Source organism: Eptatretus burgeri, chromosome 6 (assembly GCF_056783735.1).
Source record: "Eptatretus burgeri isolate ZD-2024b chromosome 6, Ebu_testis_v1, whole genome shotgun sequence".
Lineage (NCBI taxonomy): Eukaryota > Metazoa > Chordata > Myxini > Myxiniformes > Myxinidae > Eptatretus > Eptatretus burgeri.
In genome coordinates this window covers 2,923,040-2,943,039 of record NC_140966.1, presented here as the reverse complement: position 1 = coordinate 2,943,039, position 20,000 = coordinate 2,923,040, and the positions used below count along the sequence as shown (strand labels likewise).

At 41.6% G+C, this 20,000-nt stretch overlaps 1 protein-coding gene across 4 annotated transcripts in view; it reads right to left on the bottom strand.

Moving 5' to 3' along the window:
• Positions 1 to 1,157: 1,157 nt before the first annotated feature.
• TYRP1 (tyrosinase related protein 1) overlaps positions 1,158 to 20,000 on the bottom strand; it is an 84,211-nt gene continuing 65,368 nt past the window's right edge. For all 4 annotated transcript variants that reach the window (XM_085883716.1, XM_085883717.1, XM_085883718.1 and 1 more), the window contains 4 exons: positions 18,843 to 19,010; positions 18,511 to 18,690; positions 8,321 to 8,467; positions 1,158 to 1,731 (listed from right to left, as the gene is read on the bottom strand). In XM_085883716.1, coding sequence (XP_085739842.1) covers positions 1,532 to 1,731; positions 8,321 to 8,467; positions 18,511 to 18,690; positions 18,843 to 19,010 — 695 coding nt within the window. In that variant the 3' untranslated portion in view covers positions 1,158 to 1,531. The remainder of the gene's footprint in view (positions 1,732 to 8,320; positions 8,468 to 18,510; positions 18,691 to 18,842; positions 19,011 to 20,000) is intronic.

Here is a 20,000-nt window from a genome sequence, read left to right as displayed (position 1 = left end):
CCAAGTTGTGAAGTTTGGTTGTTCTCATATATCTTTGTTCCTCGGGATATTTTTCCGGATTGTCGCTGAATGCCGGATAACATCTAATTGTGGTTGGTTGTCATAATATTCCTCGGTATAGTTTCCAAAATCTTATTGAGGTTCTTTTTATTTCTTCCAATGGTCCAACTATCACTGACGTAATGTCAGCATGCTTCAGCTGATTTCATTTTGGAGACCTTGGTCTGGGGTGACTTTTCTAATTTCGGCGTTATTTAGGCCAAAGTCGCTGGGTACTGGAACCTCGAATCGCAATGCTATTATCGCTATCCTTTGCTTTTTTGTGGGCAAGGATGTGTGTTTTTGTATGACCATAAACTTTGGCCTTAGGACCATGGTGAATGTGTATTAATTTGACAAGTTTTGTTTCTTGGGGCTGCAGTACACATACTTGGCTTAGTTATAGTGTGTTTCTTTTTTACATTTGTCTGTATAAAAGGGCACAGAGAGAGAGAGAGAGAGAGAGAGAGAGAGAGAGAGAGAGAGAGAGAGAGAGAGAGAGAGAGAGAGAGAGAGAGAGAGAGAGAGAGAGAGAGAGAGAGAGAGAGAGAGAGAGAGAGAGAGAGAGAGAGAGAGAGAGAGAGAGAGAGAGAGAGAGAGAGAGAGAGAGAGAGAGAGAGAGAGAGAGAGAGAGAGAGAGAGAGAGAGAGAGAGAGAGAGAGAGATATGGAGAGAGAGATGGAGAGATGGAGATATATATATATATATATATATATATATATATATATATATATATATATATATATATATATATATATATATATATATATATATATTGATAGCTGTGGAACGAGAATCAGATCCATGGATTGATTCCCTTCCCTGGCATTGGCTTTATGCAGTAGTGATGGACTGGCATTGTCTTTGAATGTCTATATAAGCTGACTGATGCTGCAGTTAAGAGTGAGGCAGCTGGAGACTGCTGTATGCAGTGGCTGTTCTGTGTCTTTCACAGACTGCACCAAAATTTGAGCTTGCAATATCCTATTTCCTGGCTGCAATTTTAAATCCTTGTTAACTGTGTGGTGGATACAGCCGATATCATGGTGGATGTGGCAGGTGCCTCCTATTGCTTATGACCCTTGCAGCAAGTGCTGGTGTTGCACTTGGGTCCATGGTCACCATTCATGTGAAAAACAACTTGAGACGATTTATTTACAATGATATTCCACAATTTCCATTGCCAAGGTGTATTGCCAAAGTGTAAATGCAGAATTTTCCAAGAACGATTTCTAATGGAATAAAGTAATCACTACATTTTGGAATACATTGCATTTTTATGTAACTGAATTTTCACTCTAGATTCAGTTCCTTTACAAATTTGCATGACATTTTTTCCACTTAAACGGTCACAATTTTTCTCTTTTGAATCCCATTTCTTTTCGGCAAGATGATATTGCTTGGAGAAAGATTATACTCTGTTGAAAGCCGTACACGTCGTGAAAAAATAATCGCGCTCCCCCTGATGGTGGTTGAAGTTTCTCTCCCAACCTCAGTCTGTGGCGACCTCTCTTGGTTCATATCTGCCATAGCGGTTCTCTTGGTCATAATCGGCTAAAAGCGGGCTCCAGTCACTCCTGTTTCGGTGCCTGGTTTGATGAATGTAGGTCCATGCACCGAGCAGCACAGCACTCAGCACCAGTGCGCAGAGAATGGCCACAGCCGTAGCCTCCAGTGGTGATAATCGTCGTCCTGTTTGCGGGTTTGGGAGGAGAACAAACATGATTCAGTTGCTTTTTTGCTTTCCTGGTACAAAGATATTTGGCAATATTTGTGAGACACTAACTCAAGTGGCTGCGAGACTGCCAGATTACCCTGCCACCTCCCAGCCTAATGAGGAGTGAACCCCACCTGTCCCCTCTTTGAGCGCTCGATTAACATCTCCAGAACTGGCCTTATTTGGTTGATGCAATCTTTATTTATAGAGCATGCAGTCTGTTCCTTATCGGTGTCGCAGTATAAAGGACACATCATGGCTTGTGTATGTGTCCAGGCTTGCATTTAGAGTCAATTTTCCCTCATGCTTAATATCAAGTATTCCAACCTTATTCTCACCCTTTTCTGAGACGAGCGTTTGAGCCAGATCTCTTACCTGCTGGCATTAGGCCTAATTTCTAAAAGTACAATGCCTACCCCTCCTCCTCCCCTCCCTCCCTCCCCCAAGGGTATATTGCATTTGTAAAGAGGTGAAAGTATGGGAGCATTGGTCAGATTTTAAATTTTTGATTTTCTTTCTGGTCTGCTGCAGCACTTTCGGTCATGATTACACTGAACAACAAATTTCAAAATTTTTTTTTTGCTGGAGATGTGTAAAGTGATTAAGACTAATTTGGGTACGCTGATTTCAAAAATCATAACCGTTTTGCTCTATTACGTCAGGATTTTCAGGAACAGAAATATTCCCATTGCCTAGAAGTCAGGATTTCAATGAAATTTACAAATGTCTATAACATGTCTATTTCGTACAATTGTTGTTAACTTGTGTTATATTTCTTTCTTTCAGATAAAGATGAGTAGGCGTTCCTGTACCAATCATCCTGACAACTTCTGTTATGTCTGTGGTCGGTATACCAAAAATGATCAACAGCGAAGTATATCAACAGCAGTGAAAATGAAGGCCGCCTACTTTCACTACTTCGGGTGTAAGGTGGAGGACCAAGAACAGAGCTGGGCACCACACATCTGCTGCACAAGCAGTCACACAACCTTGACTCAGTGGTTGGTGGGCAAGCGTGTGAGCATGCCATTTGCGGTGCCCATGATATGGCGTGAGCCGCAGAATCATCATGATGATTGTTATTTCTGCTGCACAAGCATCGCCGGCTTCAACAAGAAGAATAAAGGTCACATCAAGTACGCTGACTGTGTCTCTGCTCATAAACCTGTGCCTCATGATGACGAGAACCCCGTTCCAACACCTCCAGCTGATCAGAACATAGCTGTAAGCAGTGGTGAAGAGGATGGTGATGATGTACCTTTTGAACCCGACACTCAAGAATCACACCTTCTGAACCAGGGAGACTTAAATGATCTTGTAAGAGATCTCTCGCTGTCAAAGGCGAAGGCAGAGCTGCTTGGATCAAGGCTGCAGCAGTGGAATCTACTTGAACCTAACACCAAGATATCCTTGTTCAGAGCACGTCACAGAGACATGGCTGAGTTCTTTGAGATGGAAGACACGATGACATTCTGCAGTGACATCAACGGTCTGTTGAAAGAACTTGGGTGTGATCACGATCCTGCAGACTGGCGCCTCTTCATCGACTCGGGGAAGAACAGCTTGAAGGCTGTTTTGCTCCACAATGGCAACGAGAAACCATCAGTCCCACTGTCTCACGTGTTCGGCATGACAGAGACCTATGAGACTATGCGGCAGCTGCTTGATTCCATCAAGTACAATGACTTCAACTGGCACATCTGCGGAGACTTGAAAGTGGTGGCGCTGTTGTTAGGGCTGCAGTCAGGCTACACGAAATACATGTGCTTCCTTTGTCTCTGGGATAGCAGAGACGACAAGAATCACTGGACGAAGAAAGATTGGGAAGAGCGAAAAGAGCATGTACCTGGTCGACACAACGTGAAGCATGTCACCCTTGTCGACCCAGCCAAGGCTTTCCTTCCATCACTCCACATAAAGCTCGGCTTGATGAAAAGTTTTGTACGGGCAATGGATCTGAATGGGCGTGGGTTTTTATACCTCAAGGAAAAGTTTGGCAACACCTTGTCGGAGGCCAAGATCAAGGCTGGTGTCTTTGTTGGACCGCAAATCCGACAGATTATGAAGGACGAAACTTTTCCGACAACTCTAAACCCCAAAGAGCTGGCAGCGTGGAGGAGCTTCAAAGCTGTGACGGACAACTTCTTGGGGAACGAGCGTGCGGACAACTATGAAGAAATAGTGCAGCAGCTGCTGGAGTCCTTCAGGAAACTTGGCTCCAGGATGTCCCTGAAAATCCATTTCCTACACCAGCACCTGAACTTCTTCCCTGACAACTTGGGAGCAGTCTCGGACGAGCACGGCGAGCGATTCCACCAAGAGATTTCACTCATGGAGACGCGTTACCAAGGGCGGCACAACCCGAACATGATGGGCGATTTCTGCTGGTTCCTGCATCGTGAAACTGACACAGAGCAGCACAAACGCAAAGCCAAATGCCTAAAGCATTTTTAATTACATTCTAGTGGAGTTTTTCTGTAATTTCTATAATTTTGAAGCATTCATGATGAAATAAATGAATAAATGAATTTTTGTAAATTTCATTGAAATCCTGACTTCTAGGCAATGGGAATATTTCTGTTACTGAAAATCCTGACGTGATACAGCAAAACGGTTATGATTTTTGAAATCAGCATACCCAAATTAGTCTAAATCACTTTACACATCTCCAGTAAAAAATTTTTGTTGTTCAGTGTTATCCATCTATGCCAGCAGGATGAGTCAAGTCATAAAGTGATTGATGCTGTAAAGCAAATATTCTGTGATTGATATTGCAAAACAAAAAATGAATTATTCAGTAATGTGCTCAGGATTTTGATCTTCATAGTCGGCCCAACTAAAACTGTTGATTTGGGACTTTACAGGCAAGGCATTGCAACACAAAGTGCACTGTCCCTCTGGTGGACATGAAGGAGGGACCCATCTGCTGGAGTGCTGCGATTGGTTTTTGGATGTAAAAGATCCCATGGTCCTACAAATGGACCAGAAATATATATATATATATATATATATATATATATATATATATATATATATATATATATATATATATATATATATATATATATATATATATATATATATATATATATATATATATATAGTGTTACGGATATCAGAATCCGGTCTGATGAATGCATCCACACATCCAGGTCCTCAGACAGTTATTTCCTTAAATGCATGTCCAGATTAGCCCCATCCCCATGGCTAATGGGATCTTAAATGTGATGTGTTGAGAAGGGTAAAGGATAGATCCCCTCTCTTATGGGAAGCTTTTTTCTTTACGACGGACATGTTCACACACGTTTCTTTCACGAGCTCTGAAGCCCGCCCTCGTTTTTCCTCAGCAACATTCTTTTGAGAGCTCTGACGCTGCCTTTTTTTGAGAGCGCACGTGTCGTCATGGTAACCATGCCCCAGTGGGGTGGGGTGAGCTTGGGGCAGACGGCACCCTGCGGAGAGGGCCCGCCCTCGTTTTTCCTCAGGAACATTCCTTCGCGAGCTCCGTCGCCCGCTTTTTTGAGAGTGCACAGGTCGTCATGGTAACCGTCCCCAGTGGGGTGGGGTGAGCTTGGCGCGGACGGCACCCCATGGAGACGGCCCAGGGATATAAAAACGAGCGAGAGAAAGCGTGAGGTACGTTCTGTGAGGAAAAACGTTCTGTGAGGAGAGACGTTCTGTGAGGTGTGGAGAGAGATGTTCTGAAGAAGAGAGAGATACGTTCTGAGATAATAAAAAAGCGTCAACGAAAGAGGTACGAGAGAGAAGCGAGCAGGAAGCGGGTGGAGGCATGCAAAAGAGGAGAAGGAAGCATGCATGTGGGTGTCTGGCCAGCACCAACAGCAAGACGGTTAGTCCAGCCCAGAGCTTCGGCAAGCGAGCGCGTGGACTGGCATTCAAGGCTGCCCCACGAGAGGCTGTGCGACAAAGCTGGGTGCTGGCGACGCACGTGACACGCACACATTTCAGAACGTTTTTGCTTCATGGACGACTTTCTGGTGAGCGAGACGATTCTCCCTCTCCGCTCCCCCTGAATGATCCATTGGGTACCCTTGTCTGTGTTTAGCTGTCAGTAAGTCAACCCCGATAAGCATCTGCTCTTTGTCTCTTTCCTGGCATTTTGATTGATTTTGCTTTAAAATTCCTTATTTACCTCAGCAAATAAAAAGTTCCTTTTATTTATTTATTTTATTGTTAATAAATTATTTGTCGATTTCCAACCTGTCCGTGTTTGTCCTTTCCTTCATTGGTCTCGCATTGTTCGAACAGAGGTAGACTGGGAGGTAATTAGCACAGAATTGACCAAAAAAATCGTCAGCACGCACCAGCGGTTAAAACGCTCGTCCGCCCTAATTAAAATCTAATCAGATAATATTGGTGCTTTGCCGAGGGCGCGCTCCCCGCTCAGGTAACCACATGACCTCTAGTTAAACGGAATAATTAGACGGCGGACACTGGAACTCATGGTTGACTGGATGGCGTTCGTAGTTTTAAACAACCCACTGTACCATTACGTTAATCGTGAGTGGTGGCCCCAGGTCCGGCTCTACCAAGGACAACCGGGGATTAATCCCCCTGAGTGACAAGCTGGTGGATCGGTCACCGTTAACGCAACAATATATATATATATATATATATATATATATATATTCATGTATATTTATATATATATTCATGTATATTTATATGTATATATATATATATATATATATATATATATATATATATATATATATATATATATAATTCTATTTACATACATATATATATATATATATATATATATATATATATATATATATATATATATATATATATATATATATATATATATATATATATATATATATATACACACATATATTGTTGCGAATTTGGAAGCTTACTGCACACAACAGCGAGGTCCTATAGATCAGCTACATCGGTAAGATGAGATCCTCCCACACTCTTGCAGCCGAAGAAGCTAAATAAAGCAACCAAGGTGAGCTCTTTGCTGTTTCAAGTAAAGACATTCACACATCGTACACACATGAGAATCGCAATGCTGCTCACACCCTCCGCTGCTGAACCGGTTTCATCGCTTATTTGCAAACCATCAGCGATAGCGAAGACAGAAATTCATTCCAACGAGGCTCCCAAGCCTGTTCCCCATGCAAATGTCAAAAGCAGTCAATATATAAATGATGAAGAAAGACCCACCCACTTCTCTCACCTGTGAATGGAAGGAATACCGAAATAGCTCACACCTCATCAACTGAACCCAGGTTGCTCCGATTATATAAATAAATCGACTCCTCCCATACTCTTGTGGAGAAGAAGTTGCATAAAGCAAATTTATTGGTTGCTTGTAGCCATGAGTCAATCCGGGTGGCCTTTATGACTATATGCCTATTAATCATGTCCTATTTGAACATGAATTCACTAAGACCCTTAAGACCCCTAAGGACTCAAAAGACCCCCAAGACCCCAAAAAGACCATAAAACTCCAAAAGACCCCGAAGACCCTTTAGACATCTTAGACCTAAACACCATTTAGACCCCTTACACCCTTCAGACAGATTAGACAGCTTAGACCCTTGACCATTTAGACCACTTGTACCTTTTTATATTACAAATAAATTTCAAATAAATATAATATCACCAATATTTCAAAAAAATATTTTCAAAAAGAAATGTTTGTATTATGATTGGTGTCAGTCATGACAACAGAGCAAATCTGTGACATCAATCTCTGCAACGATGTGTGGAGAGGTGACCGTAGCGAGCCGATCCATGCTATTCCAAATATAAAAGGAGGTGTGCCTACCTCCATGCATGCATGTGAGTTCCAGACCCCTCTATACCTTTGACCCCTTGATAACCCCAAGAACACTTAAGACCCTAACTCTGTTAGAACCTTAAGACCGTTTAAGACACATAAGATCTCCAATACCCTTTCGACCCCCAAGACCCTTAGGACCCCCACAATCCCTAAAATTCTCAAGACCTCCAATATCCTTGAAACCCCCAAGGACCCTCAAGACCCTCTAAGACCTTTAAGAACCCTTAATACCCCTTTTCCCTTTCAGACCCTTTCGACCCCTTCACCCTTTCGACGTTTTATACCATTTAGAGCATGAGAACCTTTCGACCCCATAAACGCTTTAGATCTTTTCACCCTTTATGTTCCTTGACTCCATTTAGACCCTTTAAACATTAACACCATTTAGACCCCTTTCACCTTTCAGACATTAGACAGCTTGGACCCTTGACCAGAGCTATGGACCAGTTTGACCTTTCTAGACCCTTTTTACATGCTTGAGAGAGACCCTTTCAATGCCTTAGATCCTAACTACGATTGGAACATAACACCTTTAGACCATCTATAACTTTTTAGTCGCACACCACACAAACATTCTACTCTTCTGCAAAACACAGACTATTATTTTGTTCAGAAAGTAATGCACAAACTCGACCCACCCAGAGGGAGGACACTCTGCTAGTGTAGACAAAAAAATAGAAAGAAGGGGGAAAATAAGAGACGTTCATAATTACACCAATATTCAGGATATCTTTTGCACCCACCTGGCCAGATGACCTCATATTTGTAACCCAGGTTTTCTGGCGCTGTCACAAACATATCCACATTACGGACTGGGGGCCAGAATGGAACCATGTAGAATGCTTGGTTATGGCCAATTGGTGCATCTTCTGCAGGAAACTCAGATGTGTCTGCAACACAAGACACCATTATGCATTCACTGTAATAATGACAGACTTATGTTCAAACTGTTGAATGATATTGTGCGATTTATGCTGTTATTTTACACTTTTCAGGGATGATGGGCTTAACATGAAAGGTTACAGGAGAAAGAGCGGTGAATGGGATGCGGTGGGGAAGAGAGGGTTGGGGGAGGGGGGGAGAGGAGGGGTTGGTCGATGATAGAATATATGTTATGATGAGTGTATTCCAACATTCATTCATTCTTTATTTACTGGGTGGAGCTTATCGTTTTTTTTCTCGGTTTTTGACTGCAGAGAAAAATTAGAAGGGCACTCGGAAGAGCGCATACCTCTGCCACGCAATGCCTCATCCAGGAGAACATATCGAGCATATTTTTTTTTATCGACCCAATATATTTTTTGAATTATCATGCTATATATCGTTTTTGGCCCAATCTCTCAATGGTGAAGAATCACTTAAAAATGAAATAATTATTGTATGAAGATTCGGATTCTGATCTTCACCAAAATCGAATTAATTTGTCCTTGTCACCCACCCAATGTGTCCACCAAGTTTCATCTGAATCCGTTCACAAGCTTTTGAGATATCGTGCTAAATATATGGGTTTAGCCCTATCCATCAATGGTGAAGAATCACCCCCAAAAATTTGAGTAGCTGGAACCGGATCCAGATTTTCACCAAATTCTAATCAGTTCATCCTTGTCACTCTACTCACCCAACCTGCCCTCCAAATTTCATTTGAATCTGTCCACAACTATTTGAGATATCCTGCACACAAACAAACAGGCAGAGAGGGTTGAAAACGTAACCTTCTTCCACCGTCGGTAGCGGAGGTAACAACGAGAGTTGACGCAATCCGTTGGATTGTAAACGAGTATTTTTTTATTTCAAAATATCAAGTACCACCTTCGAGGGTACCGTTTTCAAGACGAGGAACTGAAAGAGGCTACCGAGACGTGGATTGAGGTGCAGTCGGAAGACTTCTATAAGACTGGCATAGCAAGTTTGAAGGACAAGTGGAATAAGTGTATTGAAGTCAAGGGAGACGACATTGAAAAATGAAATGTAACTTGTGGTTCTGCTTTTTCACAATATACACAGTTTGCAAAACTCGATAATGACCATCCCTCTTAAGAAGAACACACAAGACACAAATCTTATTTAACCTATTGCCACAAGGCTGGTTTATATGGGAGAAGGTGAAAGGGCAGGTGAGAGGAGATAAGAAAAACAATCAAGCAAGAAACAGAAAAATGAGAAATGAGTTAAGAAGAAGGTTTCAGGATTTAATGATATGGTGGGATCTGGACTGCGTCAGAGGGACGTGCACCTCGCTATGGGATGGCGCTGAGGTGTGAGCATGGGTATGTGTGGTACGAACGGACAGATCTCTTTTTCTTCTGCCAAGCTCCCTGCTCCTTGCTGCACCAGAGTTTGTCCTTTCTCCTTGTTATGGATATCTTTTCTACTGCTGAAGGACATCACAGACCTGTTATTGCTCCATCTTGCACAGGTTACAGCCGCTTATCTCTCTAGTACCTGCGTACATGTCCTGTTTCCTCCTGCTCCTTCTCTCTGGCACCCAATCACACTTCCTCTTATAAAGCCACGCATGGGCTTCAAGTACTGCCATATATGGCACGACCCCCTATACCGAACATCTGGGGGTACTCGGCTCAAACAGCAGAGATGGACAGTAAGCAGGGGAAGGGGTTATCATATACGTTCTGTTCTACAGTTTTTGACGTATAAATCGATGTTGATTTTCAGTCGAATTGGATAATTTTCCAATTTTTAATTTTCATCATTCATAGATAAATTGATTTGGAGTATAAGAGAAGTTACATCAACAACGGTAGATCACAAAACTGCCAGTCAGTCAGAGCAATGAGGTGTTAATTCCTCGCCAACACTCACAAAGCATCGCTGTCTATGGTACTTCCAAGGACATGAATATTATTTGAATTACATATCAGTTCCAGTTGATGCATCGAAATCCCCCCCAAGACGAGAAGAGCATCTCGCTTGGGGCACCGATCAACCACAGACTCGAGCGTGGCATAGAATGTGTCCATCACGGTGAGATCACTCGCCTCAGTCGGAGCAGATGCAGAGACCAGGGAAACGACACCTCAGGAGTGATGAATCCTCAGTCTCATAATACGCTCGTTGACCGGTGTTACCTCAATTATCATTGGAGTCGGCTTATTGGACACAGTGACAGCAATTCTTTGGTCATGGTAACAATCAGAGCGACCAGACCAGTGGGAGGTGTAATCAGACCAGTAGTAGGTTTAACCACCTGCCATGATCTCAACACTATCCGGTCTCTGAACCTCAGAGAGTGCTGCAATACCGATGTTCAAGTGCTGGAGCTCAGTTGATAGCAAAGACAGGTGATCATCTTCTCTTAGGGATAGGACATTCCAGGCACCCACCCGAAGGGACCACCTCAGGGTAACCTTGAGGAGACCGCCATCTGGTGGACAACACCTCAGCACCACACTGACACACACTTCCACAATCCAAGTTTACCCTGTGCTTTTCCGACTATCATCAAACAGTGGCGGTGCCGAAGATTTTTCCTCAATCCCATCATCCGGTGAGCTACCCTGCAAAGGGCAGATGCACAGGAGGTACTCCCACAGAGTGTATTTTCAGTTTTCTTTGCATTTTTTTAGTGTGTTTTGTGTGGTGAAGTGTTTTTATGGTGGCCGGAGTGCAAATTTTGTCAGCAACCTCCGAGGAAAGGTTGCACACTGCAGGAGGACGTCCGCAGACGCAGTTGGGCACCAGATTTGGATGGCCGTTGGCTCACAAGGAGCTCCTCCGCCTTTTGAAGACAAGTATCAGCATAACCAATTTACAACGTAAAAAAAAAATCAAAAATAAAATAAAATGTAACCCTCATAAAACATTACAACATTCTTAGTTGATGCAGCATCGTTAACTCATTCAAATTCCAAGTGCAGCAACTAATACAACCAATTAACAATCATAGAGAGTGTAGAGACGAGCAAAGTTGTTCACATAATTTCCAGACCATTGCAAATTATTCTCAAAACAGCCATTCCTTAACTAATTTTATCAACTAATCCCAAAACAAAGACAATACACAGTTTAGTCAACGTCAGTTCGGTCTCGTGTGCGTTCAACAAAGGTAGTAGTAATACAAATCAGGAGGAAGGAAACTCAATATATCCATCTTTAGAAATGACTTGGCGAGTGAAGGAATCACAGCTAATAAATCAGTGTGAGCAAATGACTTAGTTTTTTTTTAATGTCACAGTTCAGATCATCGCTAGTCAAGTGTGGGAGAAGGTACTCCGACACAAGAGAAGCATCACAGCTCTGTACTTGCAGCAATAAGTGAACATGCATGGAAATACAAAGCCAGTAATGATGGTCCTCCTGAAAAGATCTCTTAAGATCAAATCCTCATCAATGTGGAGATGGATAGTAGCCGGCCAATTTACAACCTCATGGCAGTGCTTGAACCTGACCCTCTTCAACCACATTTCAAGATGCAATGGAGCTACGCACTCAAGGTCAAATACACAGCAACCAAATGCCAACAATTACTGGCAAAACGGGCACTGCAACACGGAAATTGAGCAGGGATGGGGTGGCGGAGCTTTGAGCCTGAGTTGTTTGAAACCCAGAACCCGAGGCAGTAAGGCACAAAGCTAAATTTATCCTGCGGAACCCGCGTGGTTTTTTATATCCTCTTCCAGCAGGTCATGGAAATGATGGACAAGGAGCTTTTTCGTGCAAATAAGATCAAAATTTGCTTTCATAATTTTACACATTAGAATTTTGCAAGTGACCTGAGAAATATTATATTTGATTTCTGTTTCCATAATAAGTATTTCTGTGAAAGTGAGGAAGGAAAGCTAACCTGCATGGATGGCATTTGTCAGCAAACGCCTTGTGATGTCACATTCCAAAATCAAAGGCTCTTTTTGATATTTTGGTTTGAGCCTTTTGTCACCAAAGACTGCTTCTGAAGTCGTCAACAACACCCCAATGAAGCAAGACGAACGAAAGAGACACAGTCGTCATGACTACAGGATCAAAATTATTGGGGGAGAATGGAAATAATGCGTTGTTAACTCCCAACAGTTTATTTGAATTGTAAGAGGCTGTTCATCCACCTTTAACAAACAACCCCGTCAGCCAAACTTTGTACCAAATTCTGTGACACATCGAATGTGAATATTGCACTTTTCCTCATTGAGAGCAAGAGCAAGTTTGGTGAAGTGTTGTGGTTTGTTGACTCCAGCCCTTTGGCAGCAGTGCAAGAAATCCCAGTTGACTTCAAACTATTCAAACCAAAAGTTGACTCGGCCACATGCTCATGAGTAATAAGCCTTGCAAGTCTTCGTTTCCTTGATCATTTCCTCTCTCCTTTGCTTACTGCTCTCAAACTCATCTTTATCACCCATCAGGCTTTCTCGACTCAAAATATCAAACAACACATTAAAAAACCCAAGACTCACTCAATCCTCCCCAACACCTCTTTGCTCATTCTAGATGTTATTCGAGATGTTTTGCTCAAACCATCCCCCCACAACTCCAGGGACATATGCAGTTAGCAAGTGATGAAGATAGGTGCTTGGCGAGCGGTAAGCGACCTGCTTGCGAACGGAACACATCCGGATGATAGCAAAAATGGCCACCGCAGACAAATTCAAAATGATTGGTGGCTATTTCTTCAATTTTGCTATTGCAGAGCATGAAATTGAAACGTGGGGTTCATACTTTTATTGTTACTTCGACTTTTCATCCTAATTCTTTAAAATGTACAAACATGCAAACTCCCACACCACCCTAAAATGCACAGTGGCAGATCCACAGATAAGCTTGGCATTAAGCTCTCCCTTCTGATTCCCTATTTCTGTTTTTTTTTTCCCCTCTTCCAAGTACTCTCTTGCGATCAACACATTGATCGCATTGTGTTGCGATCAATGGAACCCTCTCCTCTCTCAGTTGAAACTGGAGTACCCAAAACAGTGTCCTCACCCTCAGTCTTTTTCCTCATTTCCATTAAAACCTCTCTGATGCTTTGTGAAATCCTCTCTTCCTGTTTGTGGATGACTACACAGTTGGTCATACAGTACCATACCCCACTGAGAGGCAGACAACAGCTCTGTCACTGCTTGCTTCTATGGAATTGATTAGATTTTGGTCTGACAAATAGAACTTGTTACAGTGCTGGCAAATCACACAGTCTCAGAAATTGAACATTTCTTTCAATCGTGGCAAATCTCACGGCTTTACCCAGTCACTCCAGAAGAATCGTAAAATTAACCCACCAATTTCCATAATCAACTGGAAGAGGTTCAGTCAAAAGTCCTCATCATCAGCTCCAACATCTTGCGGGAGCTGCAGATTCGGCATCTTCTGTCTTTCCAAGTCATTCTTTGAAAAATAATCCCTGGAAGTTTCCACCAATTATTTTCTTCTTTTCTTTGCCCTCTCCCACTGTCTATCTTTCTACCCTCATGGGCCTGTGTGGATATAATAATAAGCGCATCTTTCATGCCACCATGATTCATATTCCCATCCTTATTACTTGGCAACAACAACCCCAAAAAATGTTTTTGACAAGTATGTTGATCGCCTCCATTTGTTGGTGTGTTTGTTTGCCTGTCTGCTCACCTCCAGCCCAAACCGCTCAACCGACTGTTCTGAAATTATCAGAGACCTTTTAAAAAAAAAAAACCTTCAAAAATCTTCTCTGAAGTGGCTGAACAGATCGAGGTGAAACTTTACTGGAATGACCGCCTGCCCATGAGGAACAAAAGGTTCACACATTGATGTCATTGGTCAAATGGTTTGGCAGCCGTATTGGATTTACCCTAAAACCTATAAAAATCTTCTTCTCCAGAACGGCTGGAGAAATCGAGAGGAAACTTCACACAAGCGTTCCTCAAGCCATGGGTGTACAAGTTTGTTCAGGAATAATTGATAGGTCATATTATTTGGTCACAATATTGGATTGAAGAAAAATATTAAATAATGTTTTCTCTGGAACCGCTTAATCAATTAACATGAAACTTCAAATTTATGATGTAGTAGCAATGGGGAATCCGATTTCAAAATTTCAACTTGATCTGACACATGGTCTGGAAGCCAGAATTATTTAATTTTTTGACGTAGGTTCTTATTTATTTATTTTGTTGTATAAGGCTCACTTGGCTGTTCCTGGATGGGTTTGAGGGTGGAGGAGTCGCAGTTGAAATGCAAATCCTATCCAGGTTCCTCCTGATGATTTCATCTTTTATTTTTGCTTGTTTGGGTTCCTTCTGATTACTCTGATGCAGGACTGTACCTATTTGGTCTTCCATTTGAATTGAATTTAATTTATTTTAATCCCATTCTAAATTCAATTGAATAATGAATAATTTAAAAAAAAAACGTCATGGGTCAGGGTCAGGTGTCCGATCAAAGCGGGGTTGCATCAAAGTGGGACATCTTGGTACCCGGTAATCATCGCCAGCAGTTATAAAGTGGCAGTTCTAATTATGTCTCTTATTAATGACGTAGCACACCAGTACACAAATGCCACACAAAATACACCACACTAAACAAGTTCTGGCGAGGGTCATCAATCTCTGATTGCTGTTTTTCTTGTTATCTCATGCATTTGAATTGAAAGAGTGCATTCAATAAACAGCACACATGTATCCAAATTTACACCAAATTCTTTATGGTAATTCAAACACAGTTTTTTTTGGTTTCACAGGTTTAGTTTTAGTTCTTCTCAATTCAATCTCCATATGGACTCCCTACCACTTGGCTGGCCTGCGAAGATCATCTTGAAGAATACCTGCATAGAATGAGGCTGATCCAGAAAGCATACCTCTCCTCAAAGAACAAAATCAAAGCCATAAACCAACTTGCAGTACCAGTGTTCCAATACATCTGTAAAATAATAAACTAGCCACAAACGGAAATCAACAAACTTGATGTCAAAAGAAGGAAACTCCTCACGATCCACAAAATATTCAATGAAAACAAAACAAAACAAAACAGAGAATCCTTACTATAATTCACGGACCGGTGTTTGTGTGTTTGTAGGTTTGTTTGTCGGGCCACTGCTCCTACAGTTCTGGGCCAATTACATCCAGATTTGCTACAGAGAATCGGCATAACCCCAATTAATGTGTAGGGGTGTTTTTATTTTTGCCGGTGGTTTTTGGGGGGGATGACCGGGGGGGGGGGGACGCAAATTCTCTACATAAATGTGCATTGTGTCGCACCGTTTCCAGGTGGGGGTGGGTATAACAAGTCTCCACCATTTACCAACATTTACAAGTCTCCACTCCACCAATTATCAACAGATGCACACTGACAACTGGGTGAAAGACAAAAGAGCAGGGAGGTTAAAAAAAAAAGGTGTTCAACAGATTGGGTATAGACAAAGAAAGATCACTGGAATGGTCAAGAAGAGGTTAGCTCAATTGGGACAGAGAACAAATCATTATAAATTTCCAAGTCCAAGGACACTACACCAAGGGCTGTAAAAGAATAATGGTGGAACTGAGCCAATTGGATAGGAAGAAATTTTGCAAGATAGATACAGAAAGCACGAGCTACATCCTATCGGGATGGAAAAAACTCATGTCAGAACAGCTGTACACATAAAGGCACAACAAGGTATGTCGAGTAATTCACTGGCACATCTGCAGAAATTTCAATATCCCAGTTCCATAAAACTCATGGAAACACGAACCAAAAGCGATAATTGAGAACAAGGAAGTAATGCTCACATAAGACACGATGATCCCATTCAGCGTGAACAAATAAAACAAAGTATTGCAACTGGTTATAGCACTTAGGTATAAAAAAAGAGAAAATGTCATTGCTCATTGAGGTGTCAGTTCCCAGTGATTTTGGCCTCAACAATGCAGAAATCAAGAAAATGGCCAAATACCAATATCTCAAAAATGAGGTGAAAAGATCCAAAATTGGACCAGCGATCATTAAAGCAATGGAATGATGAAGAAGAACCATACAGAGTTCATAAAAAACCATCCGTGGGAATATTGATACAAAGCAAACCATAGCTGTCTGGGGCTCAGTGACGATCCTGAAAATACCCGTCGGACCAAAACTTTGTGAACAACACAACTTTACAGCTTGATCCATGAATTGCGACCCCCACCCCCCCTCCCTAAACCGAAATGGAGATAGATATTTTAAAAACTGGGAGGAGTCCGTTCCACCTTCTGAAACCCACATATGGAGACAACAAGAAACGCGCACGCACACACACACACACACACACACACACACACACACACACACACACACACACACACACACACACACACACACACACACACACACACACACACACACACACACACACACACACACACACACACACACACACACACTTTAAAGGAACATTTGTGCTAATTAAAACCCCTATACACTGAACAGCACTCTTAGTGGACAATCCTGTTTTACCTTATAGATTTCAAGTCACGATAATGAGTATTGAAATGGAGGATATTTTTGTTTTGATTATAAAATTATCAAAAGCCATTTAGCCACTGTGTAGACATCAAGTAGTATTCTCTATGGCCTGGCGTTGGCTTAGCGGTGAGGGTAGCTGGCTTGGGATCCGAGGGTCCTGAGTTAATACCAGGTGGGGTTGACTGTCATCCTTCCAAGGTCAGCGAAATGAGTACCAGTGTACTGGTAATAGGGGCACTGCATCAGCGGCATAGCCGTGCCCCTAACCGATGATGCAACCAGCAGTCACAGGCTGCACACGAGAACCCAAGCATTCTCCATTATACCAAATTCCTCCATGAGGCACGAGCAGCTCACTCGGTGATTCGGGTATCTGCTTCGTTCTGATGAAGTGCAAGTTGCCCGAAAAACATGTACACAGATGATGCTCCCCAATGAACTGGTGCATAAAAAAATGAGGAAATAATGTCCTCCTAATGTAAACCTACAGATATAGCTGTATGGGGCCATACCAAACAGACCAACTTTCACAGTATTATGCTCAAACGATAACTGCAGGCTTAACTGAACAGAGTGAAACATAAAATATTTTGATTTTATAATTCTTTTTGGGGGGGAGGGATTGATGGCAAAGCAGTATGAATTGATCATTCTTCCTGAATTATTTTTTATGTACCATACACTTTAAAGAGCATTGGCACTGGTGAAGTAGTTTCTTGGCTGGGTGGTTTGCTATTACCTTCCAGGTATTGTTTGTCCATACTCTATCCTTTTAAATGCTGATCATGTCAAGCAAGGAAGCAGCACGTACCATTTTTAAAGTCTTTTGTATGACAGCTGAGATTTGAATCAACGACCTCACAAACTCAAGAGTGGATGTGCTGATCATTACACCACCGAGTCTGGTTCCTGAAATATCTTCTTTTCTGGCCATGATTATTCCCGTCTTTCTGTGGGATTGGCCAGGGGAAGCTTTTCCCCAAGTCTTAGACAAACCAGGTCTGATGACAAACTTCCCCTTCTTCCCAAAGACAAACCAGGCCTGATGTTTGATGAAGGTGAGGGCAGGAATTTGGAATTGTGGCCATGGTGTCAGCGATAGCTCGCCAACTCTTTACAAAGGAAATCACAGGATCCTTCATGTCCACCAACTTAAGTTGGCAGACGGGATGCCCGTTTAAAGTCTATCCGAGGGATGGCACGCATATTAATGAATCAACTTGCCTGTGAAACACCAGGATGACAGTTAATCGTTGGGTTGAGATTCGAACCCAGATTAGATGGCTCAGAGGCGACTATGCATTCCTCTCAGGCCATCCTGCCAGCACTGGTTCTTGAATTATAGGGGTGCCAATTTTGTCTGTTCTGGGACTTAGGGTAGAGAATGCTGATTGGGATGGGGTTGTGGGTCTGATCTGATACCACATATTGTCACCACAACAACCACTATATGGAATGTACTTGCGTATTATAACGAGACTCTTCTGTACAAAGATTGTATTAGTGGCAGAATTTTCAACTTATAAAAGTCCTGATAACTCACTGGGATTGTGAATGCGTAACCATTCATCAAATATGGCATCGGTGAAAGTGTGCAACAGCACAAAGAGAGGGTCATTTGGTGAGATGTGTGTCTGGCTGGCTGTGCCGTTGAGGTAGAGATGTGCCAGATTGTGCAGAGTGCGCACGCTGGAATTGTAGTGACCGTTCGGCTCCGCATAACCTACAAGCATATGAAGACATGAAAGAAAATTGATTAGGACATCAGAGTTGTGTTTGTAATAATAATTCAAAATATCAAATTCTCTACAGACTGAAAAGTATCTGTTTATGTTGAATTTTTTTTTTCATGGATAAATTAAATTGCCTCTATACCTTCGAGGGCATTTCTGAAGCTGTCATCTGATGTAGAATAGAATGGCGGTGTGTCAAAACGTTCAGTACTGAGGCATTGGCGAACGTCATCAGGCTCAGGAAGATTCATCACCATCGGCCTGCCCACATTGCCACCAGGGTTCCGGCGAATTGGCCCCCCTTCAGTATCTGAAAAACAGTTGAGGTAGCATTGTGGGGGATGCATTTGAAAAATTATTACCATTAATCATAAATAAAATGTGATTTATAAGATGCAATTGAAACCATATGGATTATTTGATTTGTTTTGCTGCCTGTTTTAACTTTACGTTCGGGTCAATAGTTTGTCATAACCATTTAATTTTAACACAGGCATTGGAACAAATGCCAATAGAACAAAGATCATTTTATAACCAACAACAACAATAAAAAAACAATCTTGGCACACAAATCGAATTTGATTAATATAACAATGGGCTCGACAAGAATTTAGTCTCATTGGCACCAATCCTTAATAACTGTATGAGTAATTATTCAAAAAATTTTCAATCACATATATTATTACGCTGATTTCTTTTCATCACTCAGTTTAATTTTGCTCACTCAAAGTTCGCATTTGATTGTATTCTAAGTTTGTAATTATAAATAAAATATACATTTTTTTCAAGAGAGGTAATCACAAAGGGTATTCTCAAACATATTTCATTTTGCTCCCCTTTTAAATCCTACAAAAAAAATTGGAGTAAACTTCATACATATACGACATGTTTCAAAATAAAAGAAACTTGGTCCTTTTTAAAGATATAATTTCTTTCGAAGGTTATAGTAGACAGTGTTTTATATCTTGGCTACATAATGGTTTAGTGAGTTTTATGTTTGCATTTGACTATTTCGCTTGCAATATTGAGATCGTAAGGATGAAATCCAATGTACTGTGTACTTCATTGATATGTGATGAGCATTATAAAACTTTTGCGAATTAAACAAAATATTTCAACAATGCAATTTTTTTTAATTAAAAAAACAAACAAACAAACAAACAAAAAATATATATGTAGAAATACACACATTATGTCAACAGGACCCAGTAGCAGTTGTATAATATATATCCAACTGCATTTTTGTACTACAATGAAAATATTCTATTGCTAAAATTGAATGCAAAATAGAACATTTGGT